Consider the following 20,110-nt stretch of genomic DNA (forward strand, 5'->3'; position numbering starts at 1 on the left):
TCCATGAATAATAAAGAAATCAATGGGAAAGAGATGCATCTTAATACTCCAGAACTCCTGAGAACCAACACATTTTTTGGTTATCTTTGGTATCAAAGTAATGCAATGAAAGTGGTCCGTATATGTTTGGGTACATTGCAAACAGGAACTGCTAAATGCTAATTTGGTATACATTCAATGCCAATGTGCCAAAATGTAAAAAAAATTGGGCTTATAAAACAAAATGGGGTTCAACATGTAGCCCACAGCACAAGTCACTGAATCCATGACAGTTGTCTCAATTTTGGCTGTCAGACTTTGAAAACCCCCGATCTGCACTGATGATCACATTTACTTTCCGCAAGTTGCAAACAGCTTTCATGATTGTCAAATCACCAACATCAGAGCCCAGGCAACATTTTACAGCAGGTTTTATTTTGAACATAGTTTCATATACAAACCAGTGACTGAGAAAATGGCTCATTTGAAGCTGTACTCTACATGTACAACATCTTGATTTGTTTGTTTGTTTGTTTGTTTCTTTTTTTTTACCCAGGATCGTTTCCTCCTCACACAGTTTACAATAAACTGGAATTTGCAGGACATTTTTTCTTCCCTCAGTGTTGGATGGTTAACTCATTATTTCAAACAGTCCTACAGTACTGCACTAATTTCCTGCTAAACACTGGACTACTGTAAATATCTGGACATGATACGTCACACTGTAGTCAAGCATGTCCACACAATTGGGGAAAACTACATACAGTACAAGCCATTCGATTCAAACAAGAGTAAACTGGCCAAAATCAATTAGTTATTCCTAAAATGGACATCTAGAAACAAGTCTGAATTGCAATTATATAACCAAGATGGTTTACTTTGGACAAATATGTTTGTAATCTTACTTCTGAAGTGTACAGTTACTTGAATCTAACAAACAGGCATTATATTTAACGGTCTGTATCTACCAGCTTTGCCGTGAAATGCACAAAATTGATTCCCCAACCATACTTATCAAAAAGGAGCACTCAAACTCACGCTGCACAGTAAATTTTAAGACTGAATATATATTTTGTTTATTATAAGCATTTGTAATTTTACATCCAATGTTAAAATCGACAACATTGTGACAACCAGCTCCATTTCGCCGCCATCCCTTCCCTCCCTGTTCCCCAAAACAAACTTGTTAAAATAACAATTTCAAGACCTTTTTAAATCAAAGGCACATTTGTCAATACGTGTTTTAAAAAGGAAAATAAAGGCAGGCCAGCAAGCAGAGTCAGTCTGGGAAGCAAAGAAGAAGAAGTGAGAGGCTTCCACAACAGCTGCAGGAAGCCTTCAGTACCCCACGTTTCTGCAACAACACAACACAAAACCTGACTTGGAGTAAAGGACACGGACCTTGGTCCGTCTGAGCGGGAAGGTCGAGGGCCCGAGGGGTTTGGGGTGAGCGTGAAGTCACAGGGGCAGAAGAGCGGCTTGAAATCTCATTTCTCCACTCCACACTCTAACACTTGTCCTGAGCCTCCTAGCTATGGAGGTTAAGATTCAGTCTCTCTGCAGGGGCGCTGTAGCCGGTCACACCCAGGCCTGCCTGGATGGTAGAGGGGACACTTGAGAGCAGTTCTCCTCTTGACTGGCCTCCCTGCTGACCCTTTCTATGGAGAGTCATGGCCCATTTGAGGCTAGCGGCTACATAGTCTGCCAGTCCGTCAGGAAACCAGTGGGCTGTGTGAGGTGGGACTGGAGCCATGCCTGAAGGTCCTTCCCCTGCTGTGTCTCTATTGGTCCCTGATCACGGGAGGCTGAGTCAGAGAGCGGGGCTGCAGGGAGAGACGCAGCTCCGCGTCATACAAACACCTTTGCGAGAGCGTCTGCGCCGGCGCTGGCGATGTAGCATTTAGACGGGTGAAACGCTACATCATGGATCGACTCCTCAGACTTCTTTCTGTGAGCCGTGAACTCCTGGATGCAGGTTTTACTCTCCAGGTTCCACAGACGGATAGAGCAGTCATGACCTGTGGAGGAGATGAGTAGTAACAAGTCGTAGTTAACTTATTGTGATATCCACAGGAAGAGCAATAAGTAACTGTGAGCATGAACCAAATTTCCCCTAAATCTTGGAAAAAAGGCATTTGAGGTACATATGGTGGCAATATCATGTCTGGGAAAAACCTTACCGGCACTTGAGACTTAAAAGTCGGATATCATTGCCTTTACGTATAAAAAAGTGGCAGTTTGTAGTATTCGGGGGAATAATGCCCAAGTGGACATCTATTAATAAACTAATGTACAAAGGGAAAGCAGTTATGTTGGAAATAGCACAAGGAGCCACTGGTTGGGAGGAACTTACTGCCTGACATGAGATAAAGACCGTTAGGATCTACAGCTAAGCTGGTGACAGCATCCAGGTGAGCCACCATGGAGTGAATCAGCTTCCCGCTGTTGTTGTCAAAGAACTTGATGTGTCTGTCCTCCTGCGCTGTGATGGTGATGGGAAGAGTCGGGTGGCTGAGGACCTTATTGATCTGACAGGGAGTGCCTGGTTAAAAACAGACGAGCCCATCAGACTTCACTCAGCAGGAAGGTAAGACTTACTGCTCATACAGTCAACTGGAAGGAATCATTATCGACAAAAAATGTATCTGGGGAACTATCTTCTATGTATGGATTTCAGGCATGTTAACATTGGCTTAATGGTGACTTGAACTTTTTTTTTTTTTTTAAACAGTGTGGCAGCACCTCACCTGAGTCAGTTTACACTGATGAAGACATGAGTACTTTCTGGTAAATGGCGTAGTAACAATGAACAGATAAACTAAACACTGCTATGACATGCATCATCTTAAAACTGAAATACTGCTTCAGTGACCTAACTTAGAATTTGTAAATCAAAACCAAATAAAAACAGAAAACAGAAAAACATTGGTATTTGTGGATGAGAAATGTGTCAGCTGATGATTTACTTTCATTCCTACGGCTGCCACTAGCAACTAACTGACCCTTCGTCAACATTATGACTGAATTCAACAAGTGCTATACCTCTTTTATCATTATTAGTCTGGAAATCAAAGGAGAATTTTACTGGTCTGAGGTCTAAATACTGCTTTTGGATGTTTCTCAGTTCAAGCAGCCCTTCAACTGGCCTGTAAAAACTCAGACCTGTCAAACACTAAAAGCCTCCCATCACCAAAAGCATTGGGTTTAACCAGGTTTAACCACTGTTGGTGATCTCACAGTTCTAAACCCACCTGGCTCCAAACTGGATTCCAGACTGAGGACCAGCTGGCGGGTCTCCATGTTAAAGAGGCCGATCTGCCCGTTTGTGAAGGATGTGACCAGGTGGGCTGGTTCACTGCAGACCAGGTCTACAGAGGAGGGAACTCCGAGTTCTAATGCATAGAAAAACAGAGGAATTTATATTTCGCTAGTCAATTAAAAACAAACACTTAGAAAAAATGTAAAATCATGATACATGAATCAAGTCAATACTTTTGTTTTCATTGAATACTGCAAGGGCAGGTGAGATGTTGTTGGCGTCCCACAGCCTCACAGTCCCGTCTGCAGAGCAGGAGAGGAGGCGCTGGTGTGCGCTACTGTACACCAAACCCCAAACTGAGTCAGTGTGTCCACTCAACGCTCCACGCAGCACCGATGGGTCTGTCACAGAAAACACGAGACAACCCAAGTCAGTCGGCACGTTTTGATATGAAAATCCTCAGATCTAGACAAAGCACGTGACATTGAAGTGTTACCGTAGGAGTCGTAGGGGTCGATGTTGGGATTGGGGGTGTTCCAGCACTGAATCGTTCCATCAACCCCTCCACTGAAACACTGCTCCCCTGTACTGCTCATCACCACGCTCAGTACAGCCCCCCTGTGGTTTAAATAATGAAGAGTCATCAAAACGTCTTGCCTATTAAACCAATAGTAAAACAGAAAAAATGTTTTTATTCATGGACAGTGTTTTTCTTACCTGTGGGCCCTGAAAGTGTAGATTGGTTCCACATCTAAAGATGTACTCCTGTGGGCAAAGAGCGTGTTCATTGATCATTAATCATCTTAAAACTGTTATTTTTGCTGTTTTTGAAGAAGAAAAATGAAACTGACAGGAGAAATCAATAAGAAATCAGTCTGCGTCATACTGGAACAGTGTCTTTTGAAAACCTTTCCTGGAGGTGTTCTCATTGTGAGTGAAGATCTTCTTACTTTTTGGCAGGAGCGGTCTTTTGGAGGTTCCACATCTTGAGTGTGTGGTCCTCTGAAGCGGTGACCAGGACGGGCTCCACAGGGTGGAAGACCAGAGCACGAATCCCATCGAAATGGCTCCGCAGAGTGAATTTGGGGTTCCACGTTTTTCTCATAGCATCCTTGTTGTTGCCAATCTGGGGAGAGGGCACCTCATCAGAACTCGACATCCAGTTACATCAGCTTCATTGCATATAATCAGTGGTTCTGAACTGAGCAACAGTTGAAGCAGATTTGCAGAATTTTCAGCTAAATTCTGATTTGAACACGATGCTTAATACTTGATGATTTAGTGTTTATTCTCACGAGTAACCAAACAGCTAAACATAATACATTTATGGACAAAAACAAACGGGGAAAGGTGAGATCTAAAAAACCCAAAGGTAGTTTATTTTTTCTGTAATTTTTCTGGGTGAACTCAGCTCCTCCATTTGTGATTAAAAAGAAGGATGTTTCTAATGACTTTTCTTTAATTCTATTTCTTTGTTTGTTTTGATCCTTTAACCGCTTTTTCTGTAAAAGCCTGCGATCGCACTAAAATAAGCTTAGTTTAAAAAAGCATACTACAACCTACTCAGGTGTATTTTTGTAGCCACTAGACTGTGACATTACTGTTGTTAATATGATGTTGAAAAATAACTGATATCTTGCTGTACTACACATTCAAAGCAGCTTCCTCTGACACGGTCTATAAAAATAGCTGTTTGAGACACAAATTGCAGGTTTTCAGCAAACGACGTGACTCTGGTAAATTTATTGCGGATTAGAGGAGGAAAGTGGGATGGTTGTTTCACATGAGGCTCCAGTGAGGACATGAACAGAAATAGTTTTCCCCAGAGAAATGTTCCTATGGCTTTTCGAACCGATTCTGCCTTTTCCTACTCACGTCGTATGCCAGACTGTCGGCCTCATTGGCCACGGTGAGTCCAGCCAGCTCCCCCAGGCCCAGCTCGCTCTCCATGGCCTCGTCTGTGCCCATTATGAACGACTTCCCTGAGGTGGGCGGGAAGGTCAGCGCCTCAACTGTAGGAAAAAAAAAAACCAAATAAACAAATAACTAAATATACAACCACTGTCGAGAGGGGTGATGGGAATTTAAGCCAGTCTAACAAAGAGTTAACATGTGATTGCTACAATCTGCTGGTATTTTTGCTCGAGCACCTTCATCTGTTCGGTTCCCATCGTGCTCGTTGAAGCGGACCACGTTGGGCCGGGACTGGGGGGTGGATGGAGGTTGCATGTGGGACAAGTCCTCTGCATCTCTCAGGTTAGCCAGCATGTCCTGCAGCTTGGACCGGTTAGGCCCTATTTAACAAGTCAGGTCAACAGTGTTACCAAACACACAGAGTGATGGAGAACAGAGGGGGGAAAAAAAAAAAAAAAAGGAGGCAAAAAGTATGAAAAGATTAAAATATTAAAAAACTGTGAGTACAAGCTGAAAAAGAGAACACAGAATGAATATGGAAGGAAAGCAGCACTGAAAAGGAAGAAAGTAAATTAATAAATTATAGTAAAAGAAGAGAAAGTGATGAGAAGTCAGCAGAAGAGTCCTTGTTAGATGAATTGGAGAGGTAGAAAAGGCACTGAGGCATATTTATCTCTTAGTGTGGGCTGTGTGGATTTAGGAACTACAGCTGGATTTTGTGAAGTCTCAGCCCAGGCAGAATCATTTACTTAACCAATTCTGGATATTTATTTATTCCAAGCATTTTCACATGTGGGCCCTTAGAATAAAACATTAACCCTGGTGCAAAGAAATACAGTATATGAAAGGCACAACTGTCTGGAAAAAAAAAATCTCGAACAGATCTCCTGATGATCTCCTCCACACACCCACAAAAGTGATAAAGCACCTACCCAGTGTGACGAACAAAAATAGATAAAACCAGGGGAGGAGGAAGCGAGGTGTAAAAAGGAGGAAAATGAGATAAACTGAGTTGTTGATATGACTCAATCACAGTAAAAATAAATAAATAAATAAAAACAGCAGGAATGCAGAGCTTGGGCCTCAAATGTAAAATTTAAGAGCTCTCAGCCATTGAATGAGTCTCAAGTGGGCTGCTATCCTGAGAGCAGTAGTATTCAGCTGAGGCACTTCACTGAGTCGCTGAAAAAGCTTTTAATTGCTGTTAATTTACAACTGCAACAAAATACTTATTACTGTAGAGTCAACATGGCTGACAGACGAGGACAATGATGGTGATAATTATGTTATTATGGCTGGAGAAGATACTGATGTAGGAAACAGATGACTGTGGAGACTAGTGCTAGCCCAGATGGGACACAGATGGACGAGTCATCACGACTGACTTTCTTTTGATATCCAACAGTGCAGACAAGATGAAGTGAATGTAAATTAAAACATTTAACCGGGACAGAAAGACATGCAACAAGAATCATAATTTGTTCGGGCAAGACAGTAATGGTGACAGATTTTGTCTGTGCAGCACACTGCAGTAGAAAACAGGAAACACTGAGTATGAAATGACAGACCAGAGGACAGAGGCATAATAAAGAGCAGCTAGAGAAGGAGATGAGAAAAAACAGTGAAGATGTTTTGTTTTTGATTTGAGGCCTTTTGGCTGAAAGTCAGGCTCTACAGAGAGAGGAGTAGGAGGGAGGGAGGGAGACGGCAATGCCTGACAGGACTTACTCTTCACCCCCTTTTTCCCCTTGCGCTCCTTTCTGTACTGCTCCTTGAGTTTGGTTATCAGGCCCGGGTCCACATCCCAGGCCTCAGAAATGGAACCTTCCTCGTCCTTCTCTACACAGGGAGAACAAAACCAGACCAAGAGGCTGTTGAGGAACTGCCCTGGTCGAGGCCCGAGTGGCCTGGCAGGGTGGAGACCTCTCTCAGACTCCTACTCTCCTGGAGGTTTCTCAAGCCTCAAGGAGAGTTGTAGGCTTTAGGATCTGAGATGAGCATCTTCTCTTCAAGCGACCATTATTACCAACTCAGTGATATTAGACTCATTATAATTGGGAGCAGCATTCAAAGCCATCTCGTTTAATCTTTGGAAGAAGTGAGAGTGGTGGGAGGGAAGTTAATACCATGTGAGGAATTCCTTCATTTGCACATCTGGATTTTGAGCCATGAAAAATCTAATAAAATCCTCACCATGACATCTTCGTGATCATCAGATTCTTGTATACACATGACTCATCAAATGCTCAAACCCACGTTCAAATACCAAGACACACCTCAGCATGACATTAAATCCATTTTTTTCTGGCTTTAGTCTAAAAGACTCAAAGGGAATCAGGTTGATTTGATGACACACAGGAGTGGAAGAGACATTGCGGTCACAGGCTGGCTATGGGAACACACAGCGGAAGAGATCACAAACTATGGGTTAAACAGAGAAACTCCAAACATCATGATTTATGACCACAGCATGATATATGAATGACAAGTACTCCATGAACAGTCATCAAACTATGAGAAGTCAAAAATTTTGAGAAACAGGGAAATTATAGGATTACATCATCAAATAATTTGCAATCTGAATTTATATATTGTATTTGTAGATAAAAAAACAAGCTAATCATTGTGCAGGAGAAAATAAATAAACCTTTTGATGTTGTAGGTGCTATAACTGTAACTGTAGTGTCTAGATAGTACTTTTCATCCAATTCCAACTCTGCACTTCATACTCTGTTCTTGACTGATCTGTTACTCACCCCAGTCTGTGCCGTCCCCAGTGCCTCTGGACTCCGGTGAGGTGTCCATGTCGTCAGGGCTGGACAGGAAGTCAAAGCCCTTCAGTGCCTCCTCTGTGTCAGGATCCTCAGTGGTGTCCATACTGGCCGGTGACGATGACGATGACGATGGCGGCTTCTTTCTCAAGATCTGGAGGAAAACATCGAGGGCTGTTATTAACGGTATAGGGACAACTTCTACTTAACTTTGTGTGAGTGCAGAAGGTGAAGGTGACGGCAGACGGTTTTTCTTACTGTCCTGGACTCCACATGAGTCCTGTCCTTCCCCTCGCTATCCTCTTCCTCATCTTCATCACTGAACTCAGCAGCTGCATTCTCAATGAACTTGAAGGCCTCCAGTACAGCACTTGTTTCAGAGAGCTCAGCTTTCCTGTTGTGGAACAATGATGCATGCATTGGCATGCAGTTGCACTAGCAATGTGTAAATGCTATTACAATGCTTACATTTTTAAAGTTAACAAATGCAAGCATTTAGTTTCCACCTTCACATTAATATATTATGTTACAGCATCAATTTAAAAACAAACAAACAAACAAAAAAAACATTATGCAGTATCTGTACTCACGCCATCACTCCTAAATGCAACACACATGTAGCACACGTTGGTGTGTGTATGTTGCCATTTAAGGCCACTTTACACTTCGTCATTCAAAATAGTGGTCTTAGATTGGACTGTTATACACATCCAACCTGGATGATTTAGAGCCTCAGCAACCAAAGACAGGCTGCAACAAAAGTGTGACAGTGTCAGAAATTTGGGACCAAAACGCCATAGTGTGACTGTCGCTAGGACTCATGTTTACAAAGCAACCAATCAGAATATGATATTAGATAACAGAATATGAGAGCTAGCATCAAGCTACTGGTAAAAACAAATTTACCTCAAACTCTCACACAATCTCCCCATTTTTGATGCATTTAAGTGCCAGCACTTTTGACAACGCTCGTTGATTGTTTTGTCACAAATACGTGACGGCAGCAAGGATGGCTGACAAGAGCTGATGAGATGTCTGATGTAGAAAAACGACTCACCATTCATTCATCGCATGATCTGACATGCCTCAAAACTGATATGTTACGGTCTGTCACAGATTGTATCCATGATGTTTTGCACAGTCTTATAGTCACCCTTAGAAGAGCATACTCACCCTCTGGTGCCCATGCCCTTTGTGTCTGTCCCATTGACCAAAGGCTCGGTACTGGTCCGTTCACCTGTCCTCCCACCTCCATCCCCGGCTAGTCCTAGCAGCGCCCGGACCCGCTGGGACTTTACGTCTAAGATAGTGTCTGTGTATCCCACTTCCTGGAGGTACCTGGAACAAGGTAACTGAATTCAAACCTGAGTGCATTTGGTTTAATCCAAAATTGAAAGTGTAACTTATGTGGTGTAGTGTGGTAAAAAAGTACAGAAAGATGCAGAGGCAGTTTACAGGAGTTTAATAATGCTGCAAAACATTTATTTTCAAGACTCCAATAGAATCAAAGATGAGGAAGAGTCTATTACTTGTTACTGCGAATAGTGTCATGTCCTCTGGCAGTGGTCTAGTTAACAGTATCAGCTCTGCTGAGGCAAGATGAGCTGCTCATCAAATATTACATCTACCCTGTAGGGATGCCGAAGAAGCTCTATCAATTGGAGCGGATGACTGACTGAAAGGGAGGGGTGTCTTAGCACATTATCGATCTGTCCTTTGACACAGAGTCAAGAATAAATTGACTGCCTCATCAGCTGGCATGTTGGGGCAGATGATGTGTGAGGCTGCCTGATGGTGTCTGGGATAATGGCTGGAGCCTGGTTTATTTACACAGGCTGACTGGAGAGTAGGATGATTACCACACTTTCCTGAGCCTGCTGGGTACACTGGAGGAAAAAAAAAACAAAAAAACGAAAACAAAACAAAAAACACAGAGCAGGCCATGAATACTACTGCCCATGTGAGGGAGCTCTTTCCCACATGTTTTTGGGCCATAGCACTGCTGACACAGTTCTCACAACCTGTTAGTCTAACACAAGTGACAATACTACTGCAGAGAAACGTAACCAGGGGCCTGTCAACATCCTGGTAATTTCAATTCAGTTCATTTTAGTGCAGTGGTTTTATTTTCTAGGTTGAGGACTGTCACAGAGGGATAAAAACATCTCCACTTACTGTCTGAGGAGCTGACGGCCTTGTTTCCAGGACAGCTGATTGTTGAGTGACCCAGAAGTCTCGTTCTCATTGGCCTCATCTGGAGAATAGAAGGACACAAATCAGGGCTCCACAAACAGCACAGCCTCTGAAATTATATCTACCCTGTACACACGACCAGAACATTCCTGCATCACAGAATTCTGGCAACTCCACACATCTAGCGCTTAGTTGTTATCGGTAAGTCAACAGTGGATTAGAGTTAAAACTCTCTTTAAATTGTGACAGTGAAATAATTTTTTTTTTTTTGCGACAGCTGTGCCTACGAGTACCATCAGTACATTCGCTCCAACCCAGTCACTATTTACTGTATTTCGTGGTTGGATTTGGAGCCGCGTTATTACCTGTCAACATGTGCAACTTTAATAGCTAGCCTCAATCTTAACATTAGCATCCCAATAGGTAATTATTGCCCTAATAAAACTGTGTACCCAACATCACTAGCAGTAGGAATAGAGAAGAGATTCGAAATTCATTAGCAACAGCTTGTTCTTGATGCAAAAACAAGACATCTGATATTTAATAATGCATTCCGACACCCTCAAAATGGCTGAGATTCTGCTCCAATCGTGTCCCATGACATACTAGAAAGAGCAACGATGTGTGTCCGTGCCTGCAGCATCCAGAACAACACACTTTCATGACCGTCTACAGCTCTGACAAAACAAACAATGATGGAATTCAAAGCTCACTTTGATATCCAACAATGTCAGCATCCCGCTTGCGAGTCAGCTGGGAATTTTGCATGGGGCAGAGAGACGTGTTAATAAGATTTAGAATGAGTGTGTGAGTGTGTGAGTGTGTGTGTGTGTGTGTGTGTGTGTGTGTGGAGGGGTTGATTTGGCAGGGCAGAGAGACGAGGGTGCCTCAAAAAGTGGGTCATGCCTAATTCAGAAGGGTGAGGAGCGGGCAGGTGCGCCACCATACGAGCAACACCTCCCCCTCCTTGTCTCCCCCGCTTCCATCCCCTCCACCTAACACCTCTCCCCCACACCTCCCCTCATTCATCAACACTTCAAGGGCTTGGGTGCTTTGAACAACGCTCATGAATAGAAACGAGGAGAGGAAATATCACAATCTGACTTAATCATGGCGGATGACTTGAACATGAGAGGCCAATTAAACTACAATAATATAACGAGAAACATATAGCACGCTGATAGATGAGTGATTCCGGGGAAGAACAAGGTACTGCAATGGAAAGTGTGAAAACTAAATAGTGAGAGTAACAGTTTAGATCTTTAAGATTTGAGCTGATAAGGTAGTTTAAGCTTTTTTTATGTAGACTTTCTGCCTTTTTCTTACTTACTTCTAGTGGTATTTAGCCATGCAGAGAGTTTTATTTTCTGGAGTTTTTGATAAAACAATCTCACCACAGCATCCTTTTAGTTGCTGTTCTGGAGCTTTTCAATCACATCACAGGATCTTCATCAGCAGATGGAGTTGTCATTGAATTGCATTTGTTCAATTTTCCATTCTTCTAAGCTGTTAAGGAACTCTTTTCCATGCTGGCTTAAAAGGACTTAGTCATTTGTGGTGATGATCATTTTTTTCACTGGGAGCTTTACCGAGCATGATTGACTGTCAGAAAAGAGTGAAATTGCTTTCCTGCAGTCCAAGGTGATGTACTTTAACTGACAAAAACCTACAGAGATTCAGTTTATTGTCACATAAGAAAAAGAAAAGCAGCAAATTCTCAGAACAGGGAGGCTGGAACTAGGTAATGTTTGGTATTTTTGCTTGAAAAATTTGTTAAAAAAATTCATTTTCTGGTGGTTGACTCACTGTTTCAGCTCTGATTACATTTTAAAAAGTCAATAATATTTCTTTCCAGAAACAATGTCCCTGTTACTCTGGAACAATAGCTTTCTTTGGAACAACTTTCTACAAAAGAAATGGTCCCTCTAAAAACTGATGACAGTTCTGTGGACTGTACAGAATAACACTGTGTTTCTGGAAACAGTTCTGTTGAATTTTCTTAATTCAATTCACCTCCATTGTATTTGGGTGGAGACAGAAATATCCAAGGCAAATATACCAAAACCTGGGAAAAAAAACAACTCCTGCATAAAACAACAACTACAAAACTATCTGCGTGGCTCCATGGATAGATGCCACTAGAAGCAAGTGGAAAAAATGTTTTTTTATTTTGTTTTTTTTTAGTTGGAGTGAACCAACCCTTTATTGTGGATGTCTTCGTCAGAAATCAGTGTGAAAGTATGGCTGTACCCTATCTTTACTATATTACTTTAAAGCAATTTGATCATGTTTGTTATTCACTGACTCTTCAAGTAGCTCAATATTTTTACAGTACATCCGTTACAACAATGATACTCTTTCAGCATTCAGGAAAGGACACTGAGGAACTCTATTGAGGCAAACAAGATTCAGCATGAATGCAGCCTTCATATTCGTAACAGTCCTGTCACTTGAGGTATATGAACTCAACAATCACAGTGATTTAGTATGAAGAGGAGGAGTTGGCTATTTGAGCCTCCATAGACTTACCAGAGTCGTAGCTCGGGGGCTTCATGTCACCTTGATTTAACTCCGTCCCATATTTTAACTTGTGGTACTTTGCTCTGGAAGTAAAGAAAAAAAGAAAAAGGAGGCAGACAAATAAGCAATAGGGCTGATCAAAAAGGTCCAACAAGCAGCTATTTAAAAGATTCATTATGTGTGGCATCTGCACAAGCTTTGAAAGTCATCCCAACTGCAACCTGCTCTACTTCTACTTCTACTTCAAACACACTAGCTTTTGGACAGATTCACCAATATGTAGAGCTGTAGGGTTGCATGGCTGAAATCAATATCGCTGTAGTAGTATATCATTCCAGCTGTAGTAGCAAACGTATGCAACGTCACATAAGATCATCAAAATGATACTCACGCAATAAACAGTTATCGTCAAACAACAACTTTAATTACATAATTTGTTAGTTTGTGATTACAGGTTGAAATGATCAATTCAGACAAAAAATGTGTAGAACAATAATATAATATACACATATAATCACAATATTATTTCAATAAAAAGTGATTTTCCAAAAAAGAAAATTCACCTGCATTTAGAAAACAATAACAATATAAATGACATGCGACATATAGAAAGTAGTGATGGCTTTCCTCTGTTTCAGCCTTTGCAATACCGACATGCCGTTTCTTCCAATGACTGTACACAGATCCATATCAGTGATAAAGAGGAGAGCTCTCACACCTTTTAGTTCACACAGCCCCCTCTTGATCCAGAGGACGCAACCCTCATCAAAATCAAATTCATTTTAAATTGGGTACATCCTACATTCAGAAAGCCATTTCTGATATTCCTTTCAGATACCCTCGGAGACATGACCTGTTGCTTAGCAACCGGGGAAAGTGGTAGTAATTCTGGGTTAAGTGTTGCTCCTGAAGCAGAGTCTGCGGTGATCTATGTGGAGAAAAGTAGATAAATATACACTACAAACAGCCAGAGGAAGATTCTGTACCTACCAAACCTAATGACAATGTCCCTCACAGAGAACAGGTAGGAAAATTTAACTAACCTCTGAACTGACTGGAGGAACGACGGAGCTGTTACATATTTTGACACTTGTCTAACTCATTTGCGCTAAGGCTCTCATTAGCCTAAACCATCTCCCAGCTCAAATTAAGATACCTGCAGGCAGTCATTTTCATTTCTTACTCATCCAAGTTTTCATTTTTCTATTCTTAACCTTTACTTATCCAGGGAGGACTTTGCCGATTGCTGGTGCTAATTTGAGCATTCATTGAATTCCACACATTCCCAGCTCATAGCTGTTTAATACAACCAGGGTCTTCTCCTGTCAGCCACAGAGCAGATAAGTACACCCTCCATGGTTGTTATTGAGGGAGGAGACAGTGATTGGATTGCCTGGCTACACAGAGACAGCATTAAAATCAACCTGCAAAGGACTGGTCAAAATGTGACCTACATCTAATAATTTGATTTAAGTTAAAAGGATAATTCTGGTTTATTACAATGTAACTCTGAATGGCTAAGAAACACATGCTGCCAGAAGATCAGGCAGGTCGTAAAGGAGCAAACCGCTTCAATTAGAGGTAAAACTGAAAGTGATCACACCTGAAATTTCAGTAATAATCCCTCATTACACAGGAAAACAGTGTACACTCAACATAATTAGGACTTAAATTGCCAAAACCTGTAGTTACCCCTTAATAATTAATCCTGAGTTATGCTGATAGAAACACTTGTTTTAAATACCTCACATGTATCTAAAATAAATGAGGATTTTTTTTTTTTTACAGAAAGAAATGTTGAATAAACAATATCTCTCGATATATCTCTGTTCTAGGGTGCGGCCATGCATCAAGGAGGAAGGCAAATGAAAAGTATATGACCATCATTACCACAGGGACCTTTTCTGTGATGGTGACAGGCCGGTTAACGTTAGAATGAGAACAATGTAATTCTTCTGATTTGCTGGTGAAAACAAGCTGCAACGGTGACCTCGTCTTGGGTGGAGAGAAGATTCCTGTCTCCTCCTTTCCTATCCCGTCCTTCCACTGAGGACAGTGCAGAGTCATCAGCATCCGACAGCAAACAAAGCCTCCCTGCCAACACACGCTCTCATCCAGAGAAATCACACCAGCTGGACTCGGGGGAATCTCTCTAGCACTCTCAGTCCATTACAGCCTCCGCTGACACCAGCTGAGACATTGGACTGGTACGCATAGAACATAAAAAGAGGACGCTGGAAATTATTTTAAAACGCTAGCAACCCTTTTACACATTATCAAAAAAATTCTTGTAGTGGAGATGTGCAGAGAGCTGCACTCTGGAGTGTGCTAGCTCTGTGCAGGTAGAGCAGATGTCGATTTGTTGACCAGTAAGAGTCTCACACTGCCACATTCTCCTTTTCTGTATTTCTCAGAGGCAGAAATGTATTTTTAGGAGCATGTAAAACATGGAATCACTGCAGTTGTTGCAGACTAGCTGAGGTATTTCTGTGTGTTGTGGGTGGGCTGAAGCAGCAGTGGGTGGTAAAGGCACTCACCTCTCTTGCTTCAGTGCGTACTCCAGCATTTTGATCCTCCTCACAAGGTCTTTCTTCAAATTCTCCTGGCCTTTCCTCTCCCCCTGCAGGAAGGCGATTTGGGCCTGAAAACACAAAAATAGGATTGTCAGGTCACATTTTAAAGTAGAAGAGACTTACAGTAGTTGCTTTTATAAATAGAGTCAATCTTTTTGGTGTTTTGGCGTCTTAGATATGAGCTAGCTAGCAACAAAGACTTGACTTTAAAGACAACATCTAAGAACAACTACTTCTGTCAAGACTGAAATAGGCTGATGTCAAATCAATATGCGTGGCATGATGGGAAATAAAAAGCCAATTCTATTCTATTTTAATCTAACCTACTCCCTCTCCCACACATCAACCCTCCATTTTCTGAAATCCCTTCCCTCTGCACACCAGTGTCTCACTTCAGTAACAGACAGCAACTGTTGACGAACTCAGTCTGAGTCAGCATTACATGACATTACATTGCTGTGTAGCATACATACACATACATGCGAGTGTGCGTGCAAACACTCATGTATGTGTTTTAGCCCACATCTCCAAGTACAAGACAGAGTACATTTCCTGTTTGAAAATATACAGCTGCAAAACATGTAAATATAAAATTAGATAAAATAAAAAGACTATAGTTAGGTGCATAAGTATTTGGACAATGACACAATTTTTGTAATGTCGCCTCTGTGCACCACCACAATGGATTTGAAACAAAGCCATCAAGATGTGACTGAAGTGTAGACTTTCAGCTATAATTCAAGGTGTATAACAAAAATGTTGCGTTAACTGTTTGGGAATTACAGACATTTTTATACACAGTCCATTTTCAGAAGCATAAAACTAATTAGACAAACCAACATAATTATAAGGATTATTTTTAATACTTGGATGAAAATCCTTTACAGTCAATGACTGCCTGAAGTCTGGAACCAAGGAACAGCACCAAATGCTGCATTTCTTCCCTTGAGATGCTTTGCCAGGCATTTACTGCTGCCGCCCTCAGTCGCTGCTTAGATGTGGGTCTTTCTGCCCTCAGTTTTGTCTTCAGTAAATGAAAAGCACGCTCAATTGGGTTGAGGTCAGGTGACTGACTTGGCTATTGAAGAATATTCAATTTCTTTGCCTTGAGCATCTCTTGGGCTGCTTTCGCAGTACGTTTTGGGTCATTATCCATCTATACTGTGATAGTATATAGCAGTATTTGGCTGTTTGATGTGGTGTGCTTCTGATCATGAACCGTTCCTTTCCTTCTCCATACTGTTCTATTACCATCATTCTGGTAAAAGTTAATCTATGTTTCATCTGTCATGGACTCTCTTCATCAAATTGAAGAGGGTCCATGGAAGCTGAGAGGGAGGAATAGATATGGGTTTTGACAAGCCGCTCAAAGCACTTCATGATTGTAGAGGTCAGTGTGAGAGGGCAGTCGTCATTCAGCCACATGACTGCAGAACTCTTAGGGAATAGGACAACGGTGCTCCTCTTGAAGCATGTGAGAATCACAGACATGCTTTGGGGACTCGGCTGTGAATGCCATCAGGACCTGGTGGTTTGATTGACTGACTTGAAGGATCTGATCACATCAGGCATGGCAATTACTAGAATTGAGCTATCATGGTCCAGTGGTAGTTTTACTGCAGGGGAGGTCTTATTTGCCTCAAACTGAGCATAGAAGATGTTGAGATCGTCTGGTACGGAGGCAGATGATCCCATATGATATTGCTTCACACCTCTGTAGCCCGTGATAGAGCCATGTCGAGGCCAGTCCACATGCGCTTGAGATCCACTTCAAGAAAGTTAGATTCAACCTTGTCCTTGTAGTGCCTCTTTGCTGTCTCAATGGATCTCGGGAGGTCACATCTGGCTTTCCTGTAAACCACTGGGTCCCCACAACTCTAGGCTGAAGTCTGAGCCCTGAGTTTGCCCCTAACATCTGCATTAACCCAGGGCTTCTGATTTGCAAAAGATTTAACACTGAATTTGGGAACCATGTCGTCTGTCCACAAATTTATACAGCTGGTATATGAGAGTATGCTGCATGTGTATTCCAGGACTGGGCTCACTGGCCACTCACAACTAAGTTTCAACTGTCACCCTCATGTTGAGATAATGTTAGCTTGAATAAATCTAACCTCAGCACAGTGCAGTTGTTGATATGTTGCCACACCTGCATGGATTGGGGAATAATGTTTTCCACACAGGTATACCTTGCAATCTGATTATATAACTTGTAGGTTGTTTTCTTCTGTTATTGTTAGACTGACGATGACGATTTCACACCCAGTCTGCCTAGTCAGAGAGACAGGGAAGATGTAGTGGTGGCAGGAGTAGAGGAACCACTAGAGGTTGAGTAATGCGAGGGAGAGCAGCTGGAGCATCAACAGCTGAGCTTGAGGAAAGAGTTGACGGAATGTCGCCGAGAGAGGATGGCAGTAACACAGCTTTATAGCCTATTCGCAGTTGTTACTTCTTCATCCTCTCCTGATGGACTGAGGGCAGACTGGACGCTACAGCTACTCACTATCGAGTCTGGGGGTACACAGTGCTGTTACGAGACGGGATGGGCCAGGGTTAGCTGGTCAGCATGCGAACTTCAGTAGATATTCCTTCAACACAATACATAGATGTCTTTGACATAACATTCAAAACTGTTATTTCTTCACATACTGGTGATAATTTTGGTTAAATTTTGAATGTTTGAAACTGAAATACTTACATATTGTCCCTTTAACTCAATTATTACCAATTGTGTAGTTACTGCCTTTTTTCTTCATAGGGCAGTAGTGCTGTAAATGTCACTAAATTCTGGTTACATTTAGTTGGTACTAAAGAGAAAAAAAAAAAAAAAGGAAAAAAAAAAATCGCCTAATTATTGATTAATAACATCTATTTTCATAAATTTGTATGTTGTGCAATATAAATAAAATTAATGAAGTTTTGTTTTGCTTGAAGCTTTACATTTTTCCTTAGAGTGTATCGCATGCTTATTAAGTTGCCATCCACTACAAACAGTCTGAGAAGTAGAGAGAAACCAAAGCCAAACACAACAAAATCCATCCACACAGTCCTTCCAGTATTTTAAGCATGCTGTTGTTTCCATTTCAGCACTTCATCAAAATTACACTCTTATAAAGTCCACCTCAGTTGTTGAAAATTACCAGCAAGACGATGAGAATAAGAGGTAAATTTAAGTGCCACTTCGTAGTTAGTAGTAGATGACAGAGTAACTGGATATTTTGGAAAAACACAAAGGGCAAACAAAATCTGAAACAGTGAACCACAGAAGAGGGGTGGCAAGATCATAGATCCATTTCAAACAAGGATAAAGAAGAGAACCAGAAGCCAAACTGCTCCTGTCTAACTTCAAACAGTTTATTTCTCTTGGGAATGACTCAAATTCTAAAACAACGAGTTAACATTTTAGAAGGGAATGAGTATTGACTTGATTCCCTGCCTTTCACTCTACATGAAAAGGATGGTGCAAGTTTGAGTGGGTTGGATCACAGTTTCACACGGATAGCAAGTAGCGCTGCTGCTGCCTGCAACAATGAGTCACGACAGCACTTCAATGTGACTCATATTAAAAACAGCATTTCTTACCATACACAGTTCTCTGCAGAGGAACTCTTAACAATCTGCTTGCTATAGCTCCAGTGCCCTTAGGATTTAGGGTACTGGTCCAGCACCAAGTTTAGTTGGCACCAGTCACATGCTAGCAGGCTATGTAGATGCCAACAATTGAAGCTCTTGAAAGGTGGGTCAGCACAGCACATGCATCACTATACCTACTACATCTAAACAGTGTCCAATTCCTTTTTGTGTAACTACCTTCAGTTGGATCTATACTCGCAGGATTGATAACAATGTTAACTACGTTCAAAATGCATCTGAATTTCCACATCCTTGAGCCAGTATCATTGAGCGTTAACACAGAAAGCCAAAACAGGTTGAACTTCACAAGAAAGGCCTCTAGTGCATTTATAAGCTCAGTTACACTAACATGGAGCAGAGCAGACAATGACGACAATGAAGGAGAAAAATGTCAGCAAAGCCCCAGTAGTCATAAAAGAGTGAGTTAGCCATTCGTTTTTTTACCTGATGAAAATGATGATGTGTCCTGGTAGGTGGATTAAAAAGGTTTTTGGATATGACAGGAGGGGAAAAAAAAGTGGTTTAGATGACGACTAATGAACAACTTGCTTACATTCAATAAAGCAGGGATCACTTTTCTCTGTCTTTGGAGGATGGAAGAGAAGGAACATAGAGGGGCACAAATAAGGAATTACGGAAAATATTGCATATGGAAAATTATCACTGTTTGGATTGGGCCAGACTGTGCGGCTCCCAAAATAACTTACTCTAGCTAAAGTGGCTCCAATCCAAATATCAGTAAGGACCACTGCCTCAGGGCACTGCAACGGTATTACATCAAACTGGGACACACAACCTACAAATACCTCATTAGGCTAATTGCAGAGCTATTTTCCATAAAATGTCTCTTGACGTCCAGCTGAACACGTCGGTCTTTCTGGCTCAAATGTTAAAACACTGCTGAACAGAAAGGCAAAAAACAATAACTTACAATTAGAAAGTGCCATGATTTCTTCAACAGGAAAAACATCTCAATTACTTCCACAATTAGAGCTAAGGCATGGCCACACATTAAAGCCCTACCTCAAGAATTTCATATCCAAAACAACGACAAAGTGTAAGAACAGCCCGATAGGTTGTTATTTTTGGCCCACTCAGAATCACACGTCAGAAACGGAGATTGCAAATTGACTAATTTTTCACTGTAGATGAAACCTGTACATCTGTGTTGATTGAGAAAGCGAGCAAGCATTCACTTCCTTATCCACATGAAGCTCTGGCCCAGGGGACCCTGGCATTCTGTGGTGCCAGAGATAGAGAAGAGTGCT

The 20,110-nt window shown here is 41.7% G+C and overlaps 1 protein-coding gene across 3 annotated transcripts in view; it reads right to left on the minus strand.

Annotated features, from left to right (window-relative positions):
* Positions 1-260: 260 nt before the first annotated feature.
* LOC120796360 (striatin-like) overlaps positions 261-20,110 on the minus strand; it is a 29,208-nt gene continuing 9,358 nt past the window's right edge. Inside the window, exons 2-17 of one of the 3 annotated variants that reach the window (XM_040139110.1) lie at positions 15,174-15,277; positions 12,646-12,719; positions 10,099-10,177; positions 9,097-9,261; positions 8,182-8,317; positions 7,909-8,077; positions 6,881-6,991; positions 5,389-5,532; positions 5,114-5,250; positions 4,189-4,364; positions 3,962-4,003; positions 3,735-3,862; positions 3,472-3,639; positions 3,231-3,371; positions 2,333-2,521; positions 261-1,997 (exon numbers count right to left, since the gene is read on the minus strand). In XM_040139110.1, coding sequence (XP_039995044.1) covers positions 1,828-1,997; positions 2,333-2,521; positions 3,231-3,371; positions 3,472-3,639; positions 3,735-3,862; positions 3,962-4,003; positions 4,189-4,364; positions 5,114-5,250; positions 5,389-5,532; positions 6,881-6,991; positions 7,909-8,077; positions 8,182-8,317; positions 9,097-9,261; positions 10,099-10,177; positions 12,646-12,719; positions 15,174-15,277 — 2,133 coding nt within the window. In that variant the 3' untranslated portion in view covers positions 261-1,827. Of the gene's footprint in view, positions 1,998-2,332; positions 2,522-3,230; positions 3,372-3,471; positions 3,640-3,734; positions 3,863-3,955; positions 4,004-4,188; positions 4,365-5,113; positions 5,251-5,388; positions 5,533-6,880; positions 6,992-7,908; positions 8,078-8,181; positions 8,318-9,096; positions 9,262-10,098; positions 10,178-12,645; positions 12,720-15,173; positions 15,278-20,110 lie in introns of all 3 variants that reach the window. The other 2 variants (XM_040139109.1, XM_040139111.1) reach the window with 2 other exon arrangements.

Source organism: Xiphias gladius, chromosome 11 (genome assembly GCF_016859285.1).
Source record: "Xiphias gladius isolate SHS-SW01 ecotype Sanya breed wild chromosome 11, ASM1685928v1, whole genome shotgun sequence".
NCBI classification, from domain to species: domain Eukaryota; kingdom Metazoa; phylum Chordata; class Actinopteri; order Istiophoriformes; family Xiphiidae; genus Xiphias; species Xiphias gladius.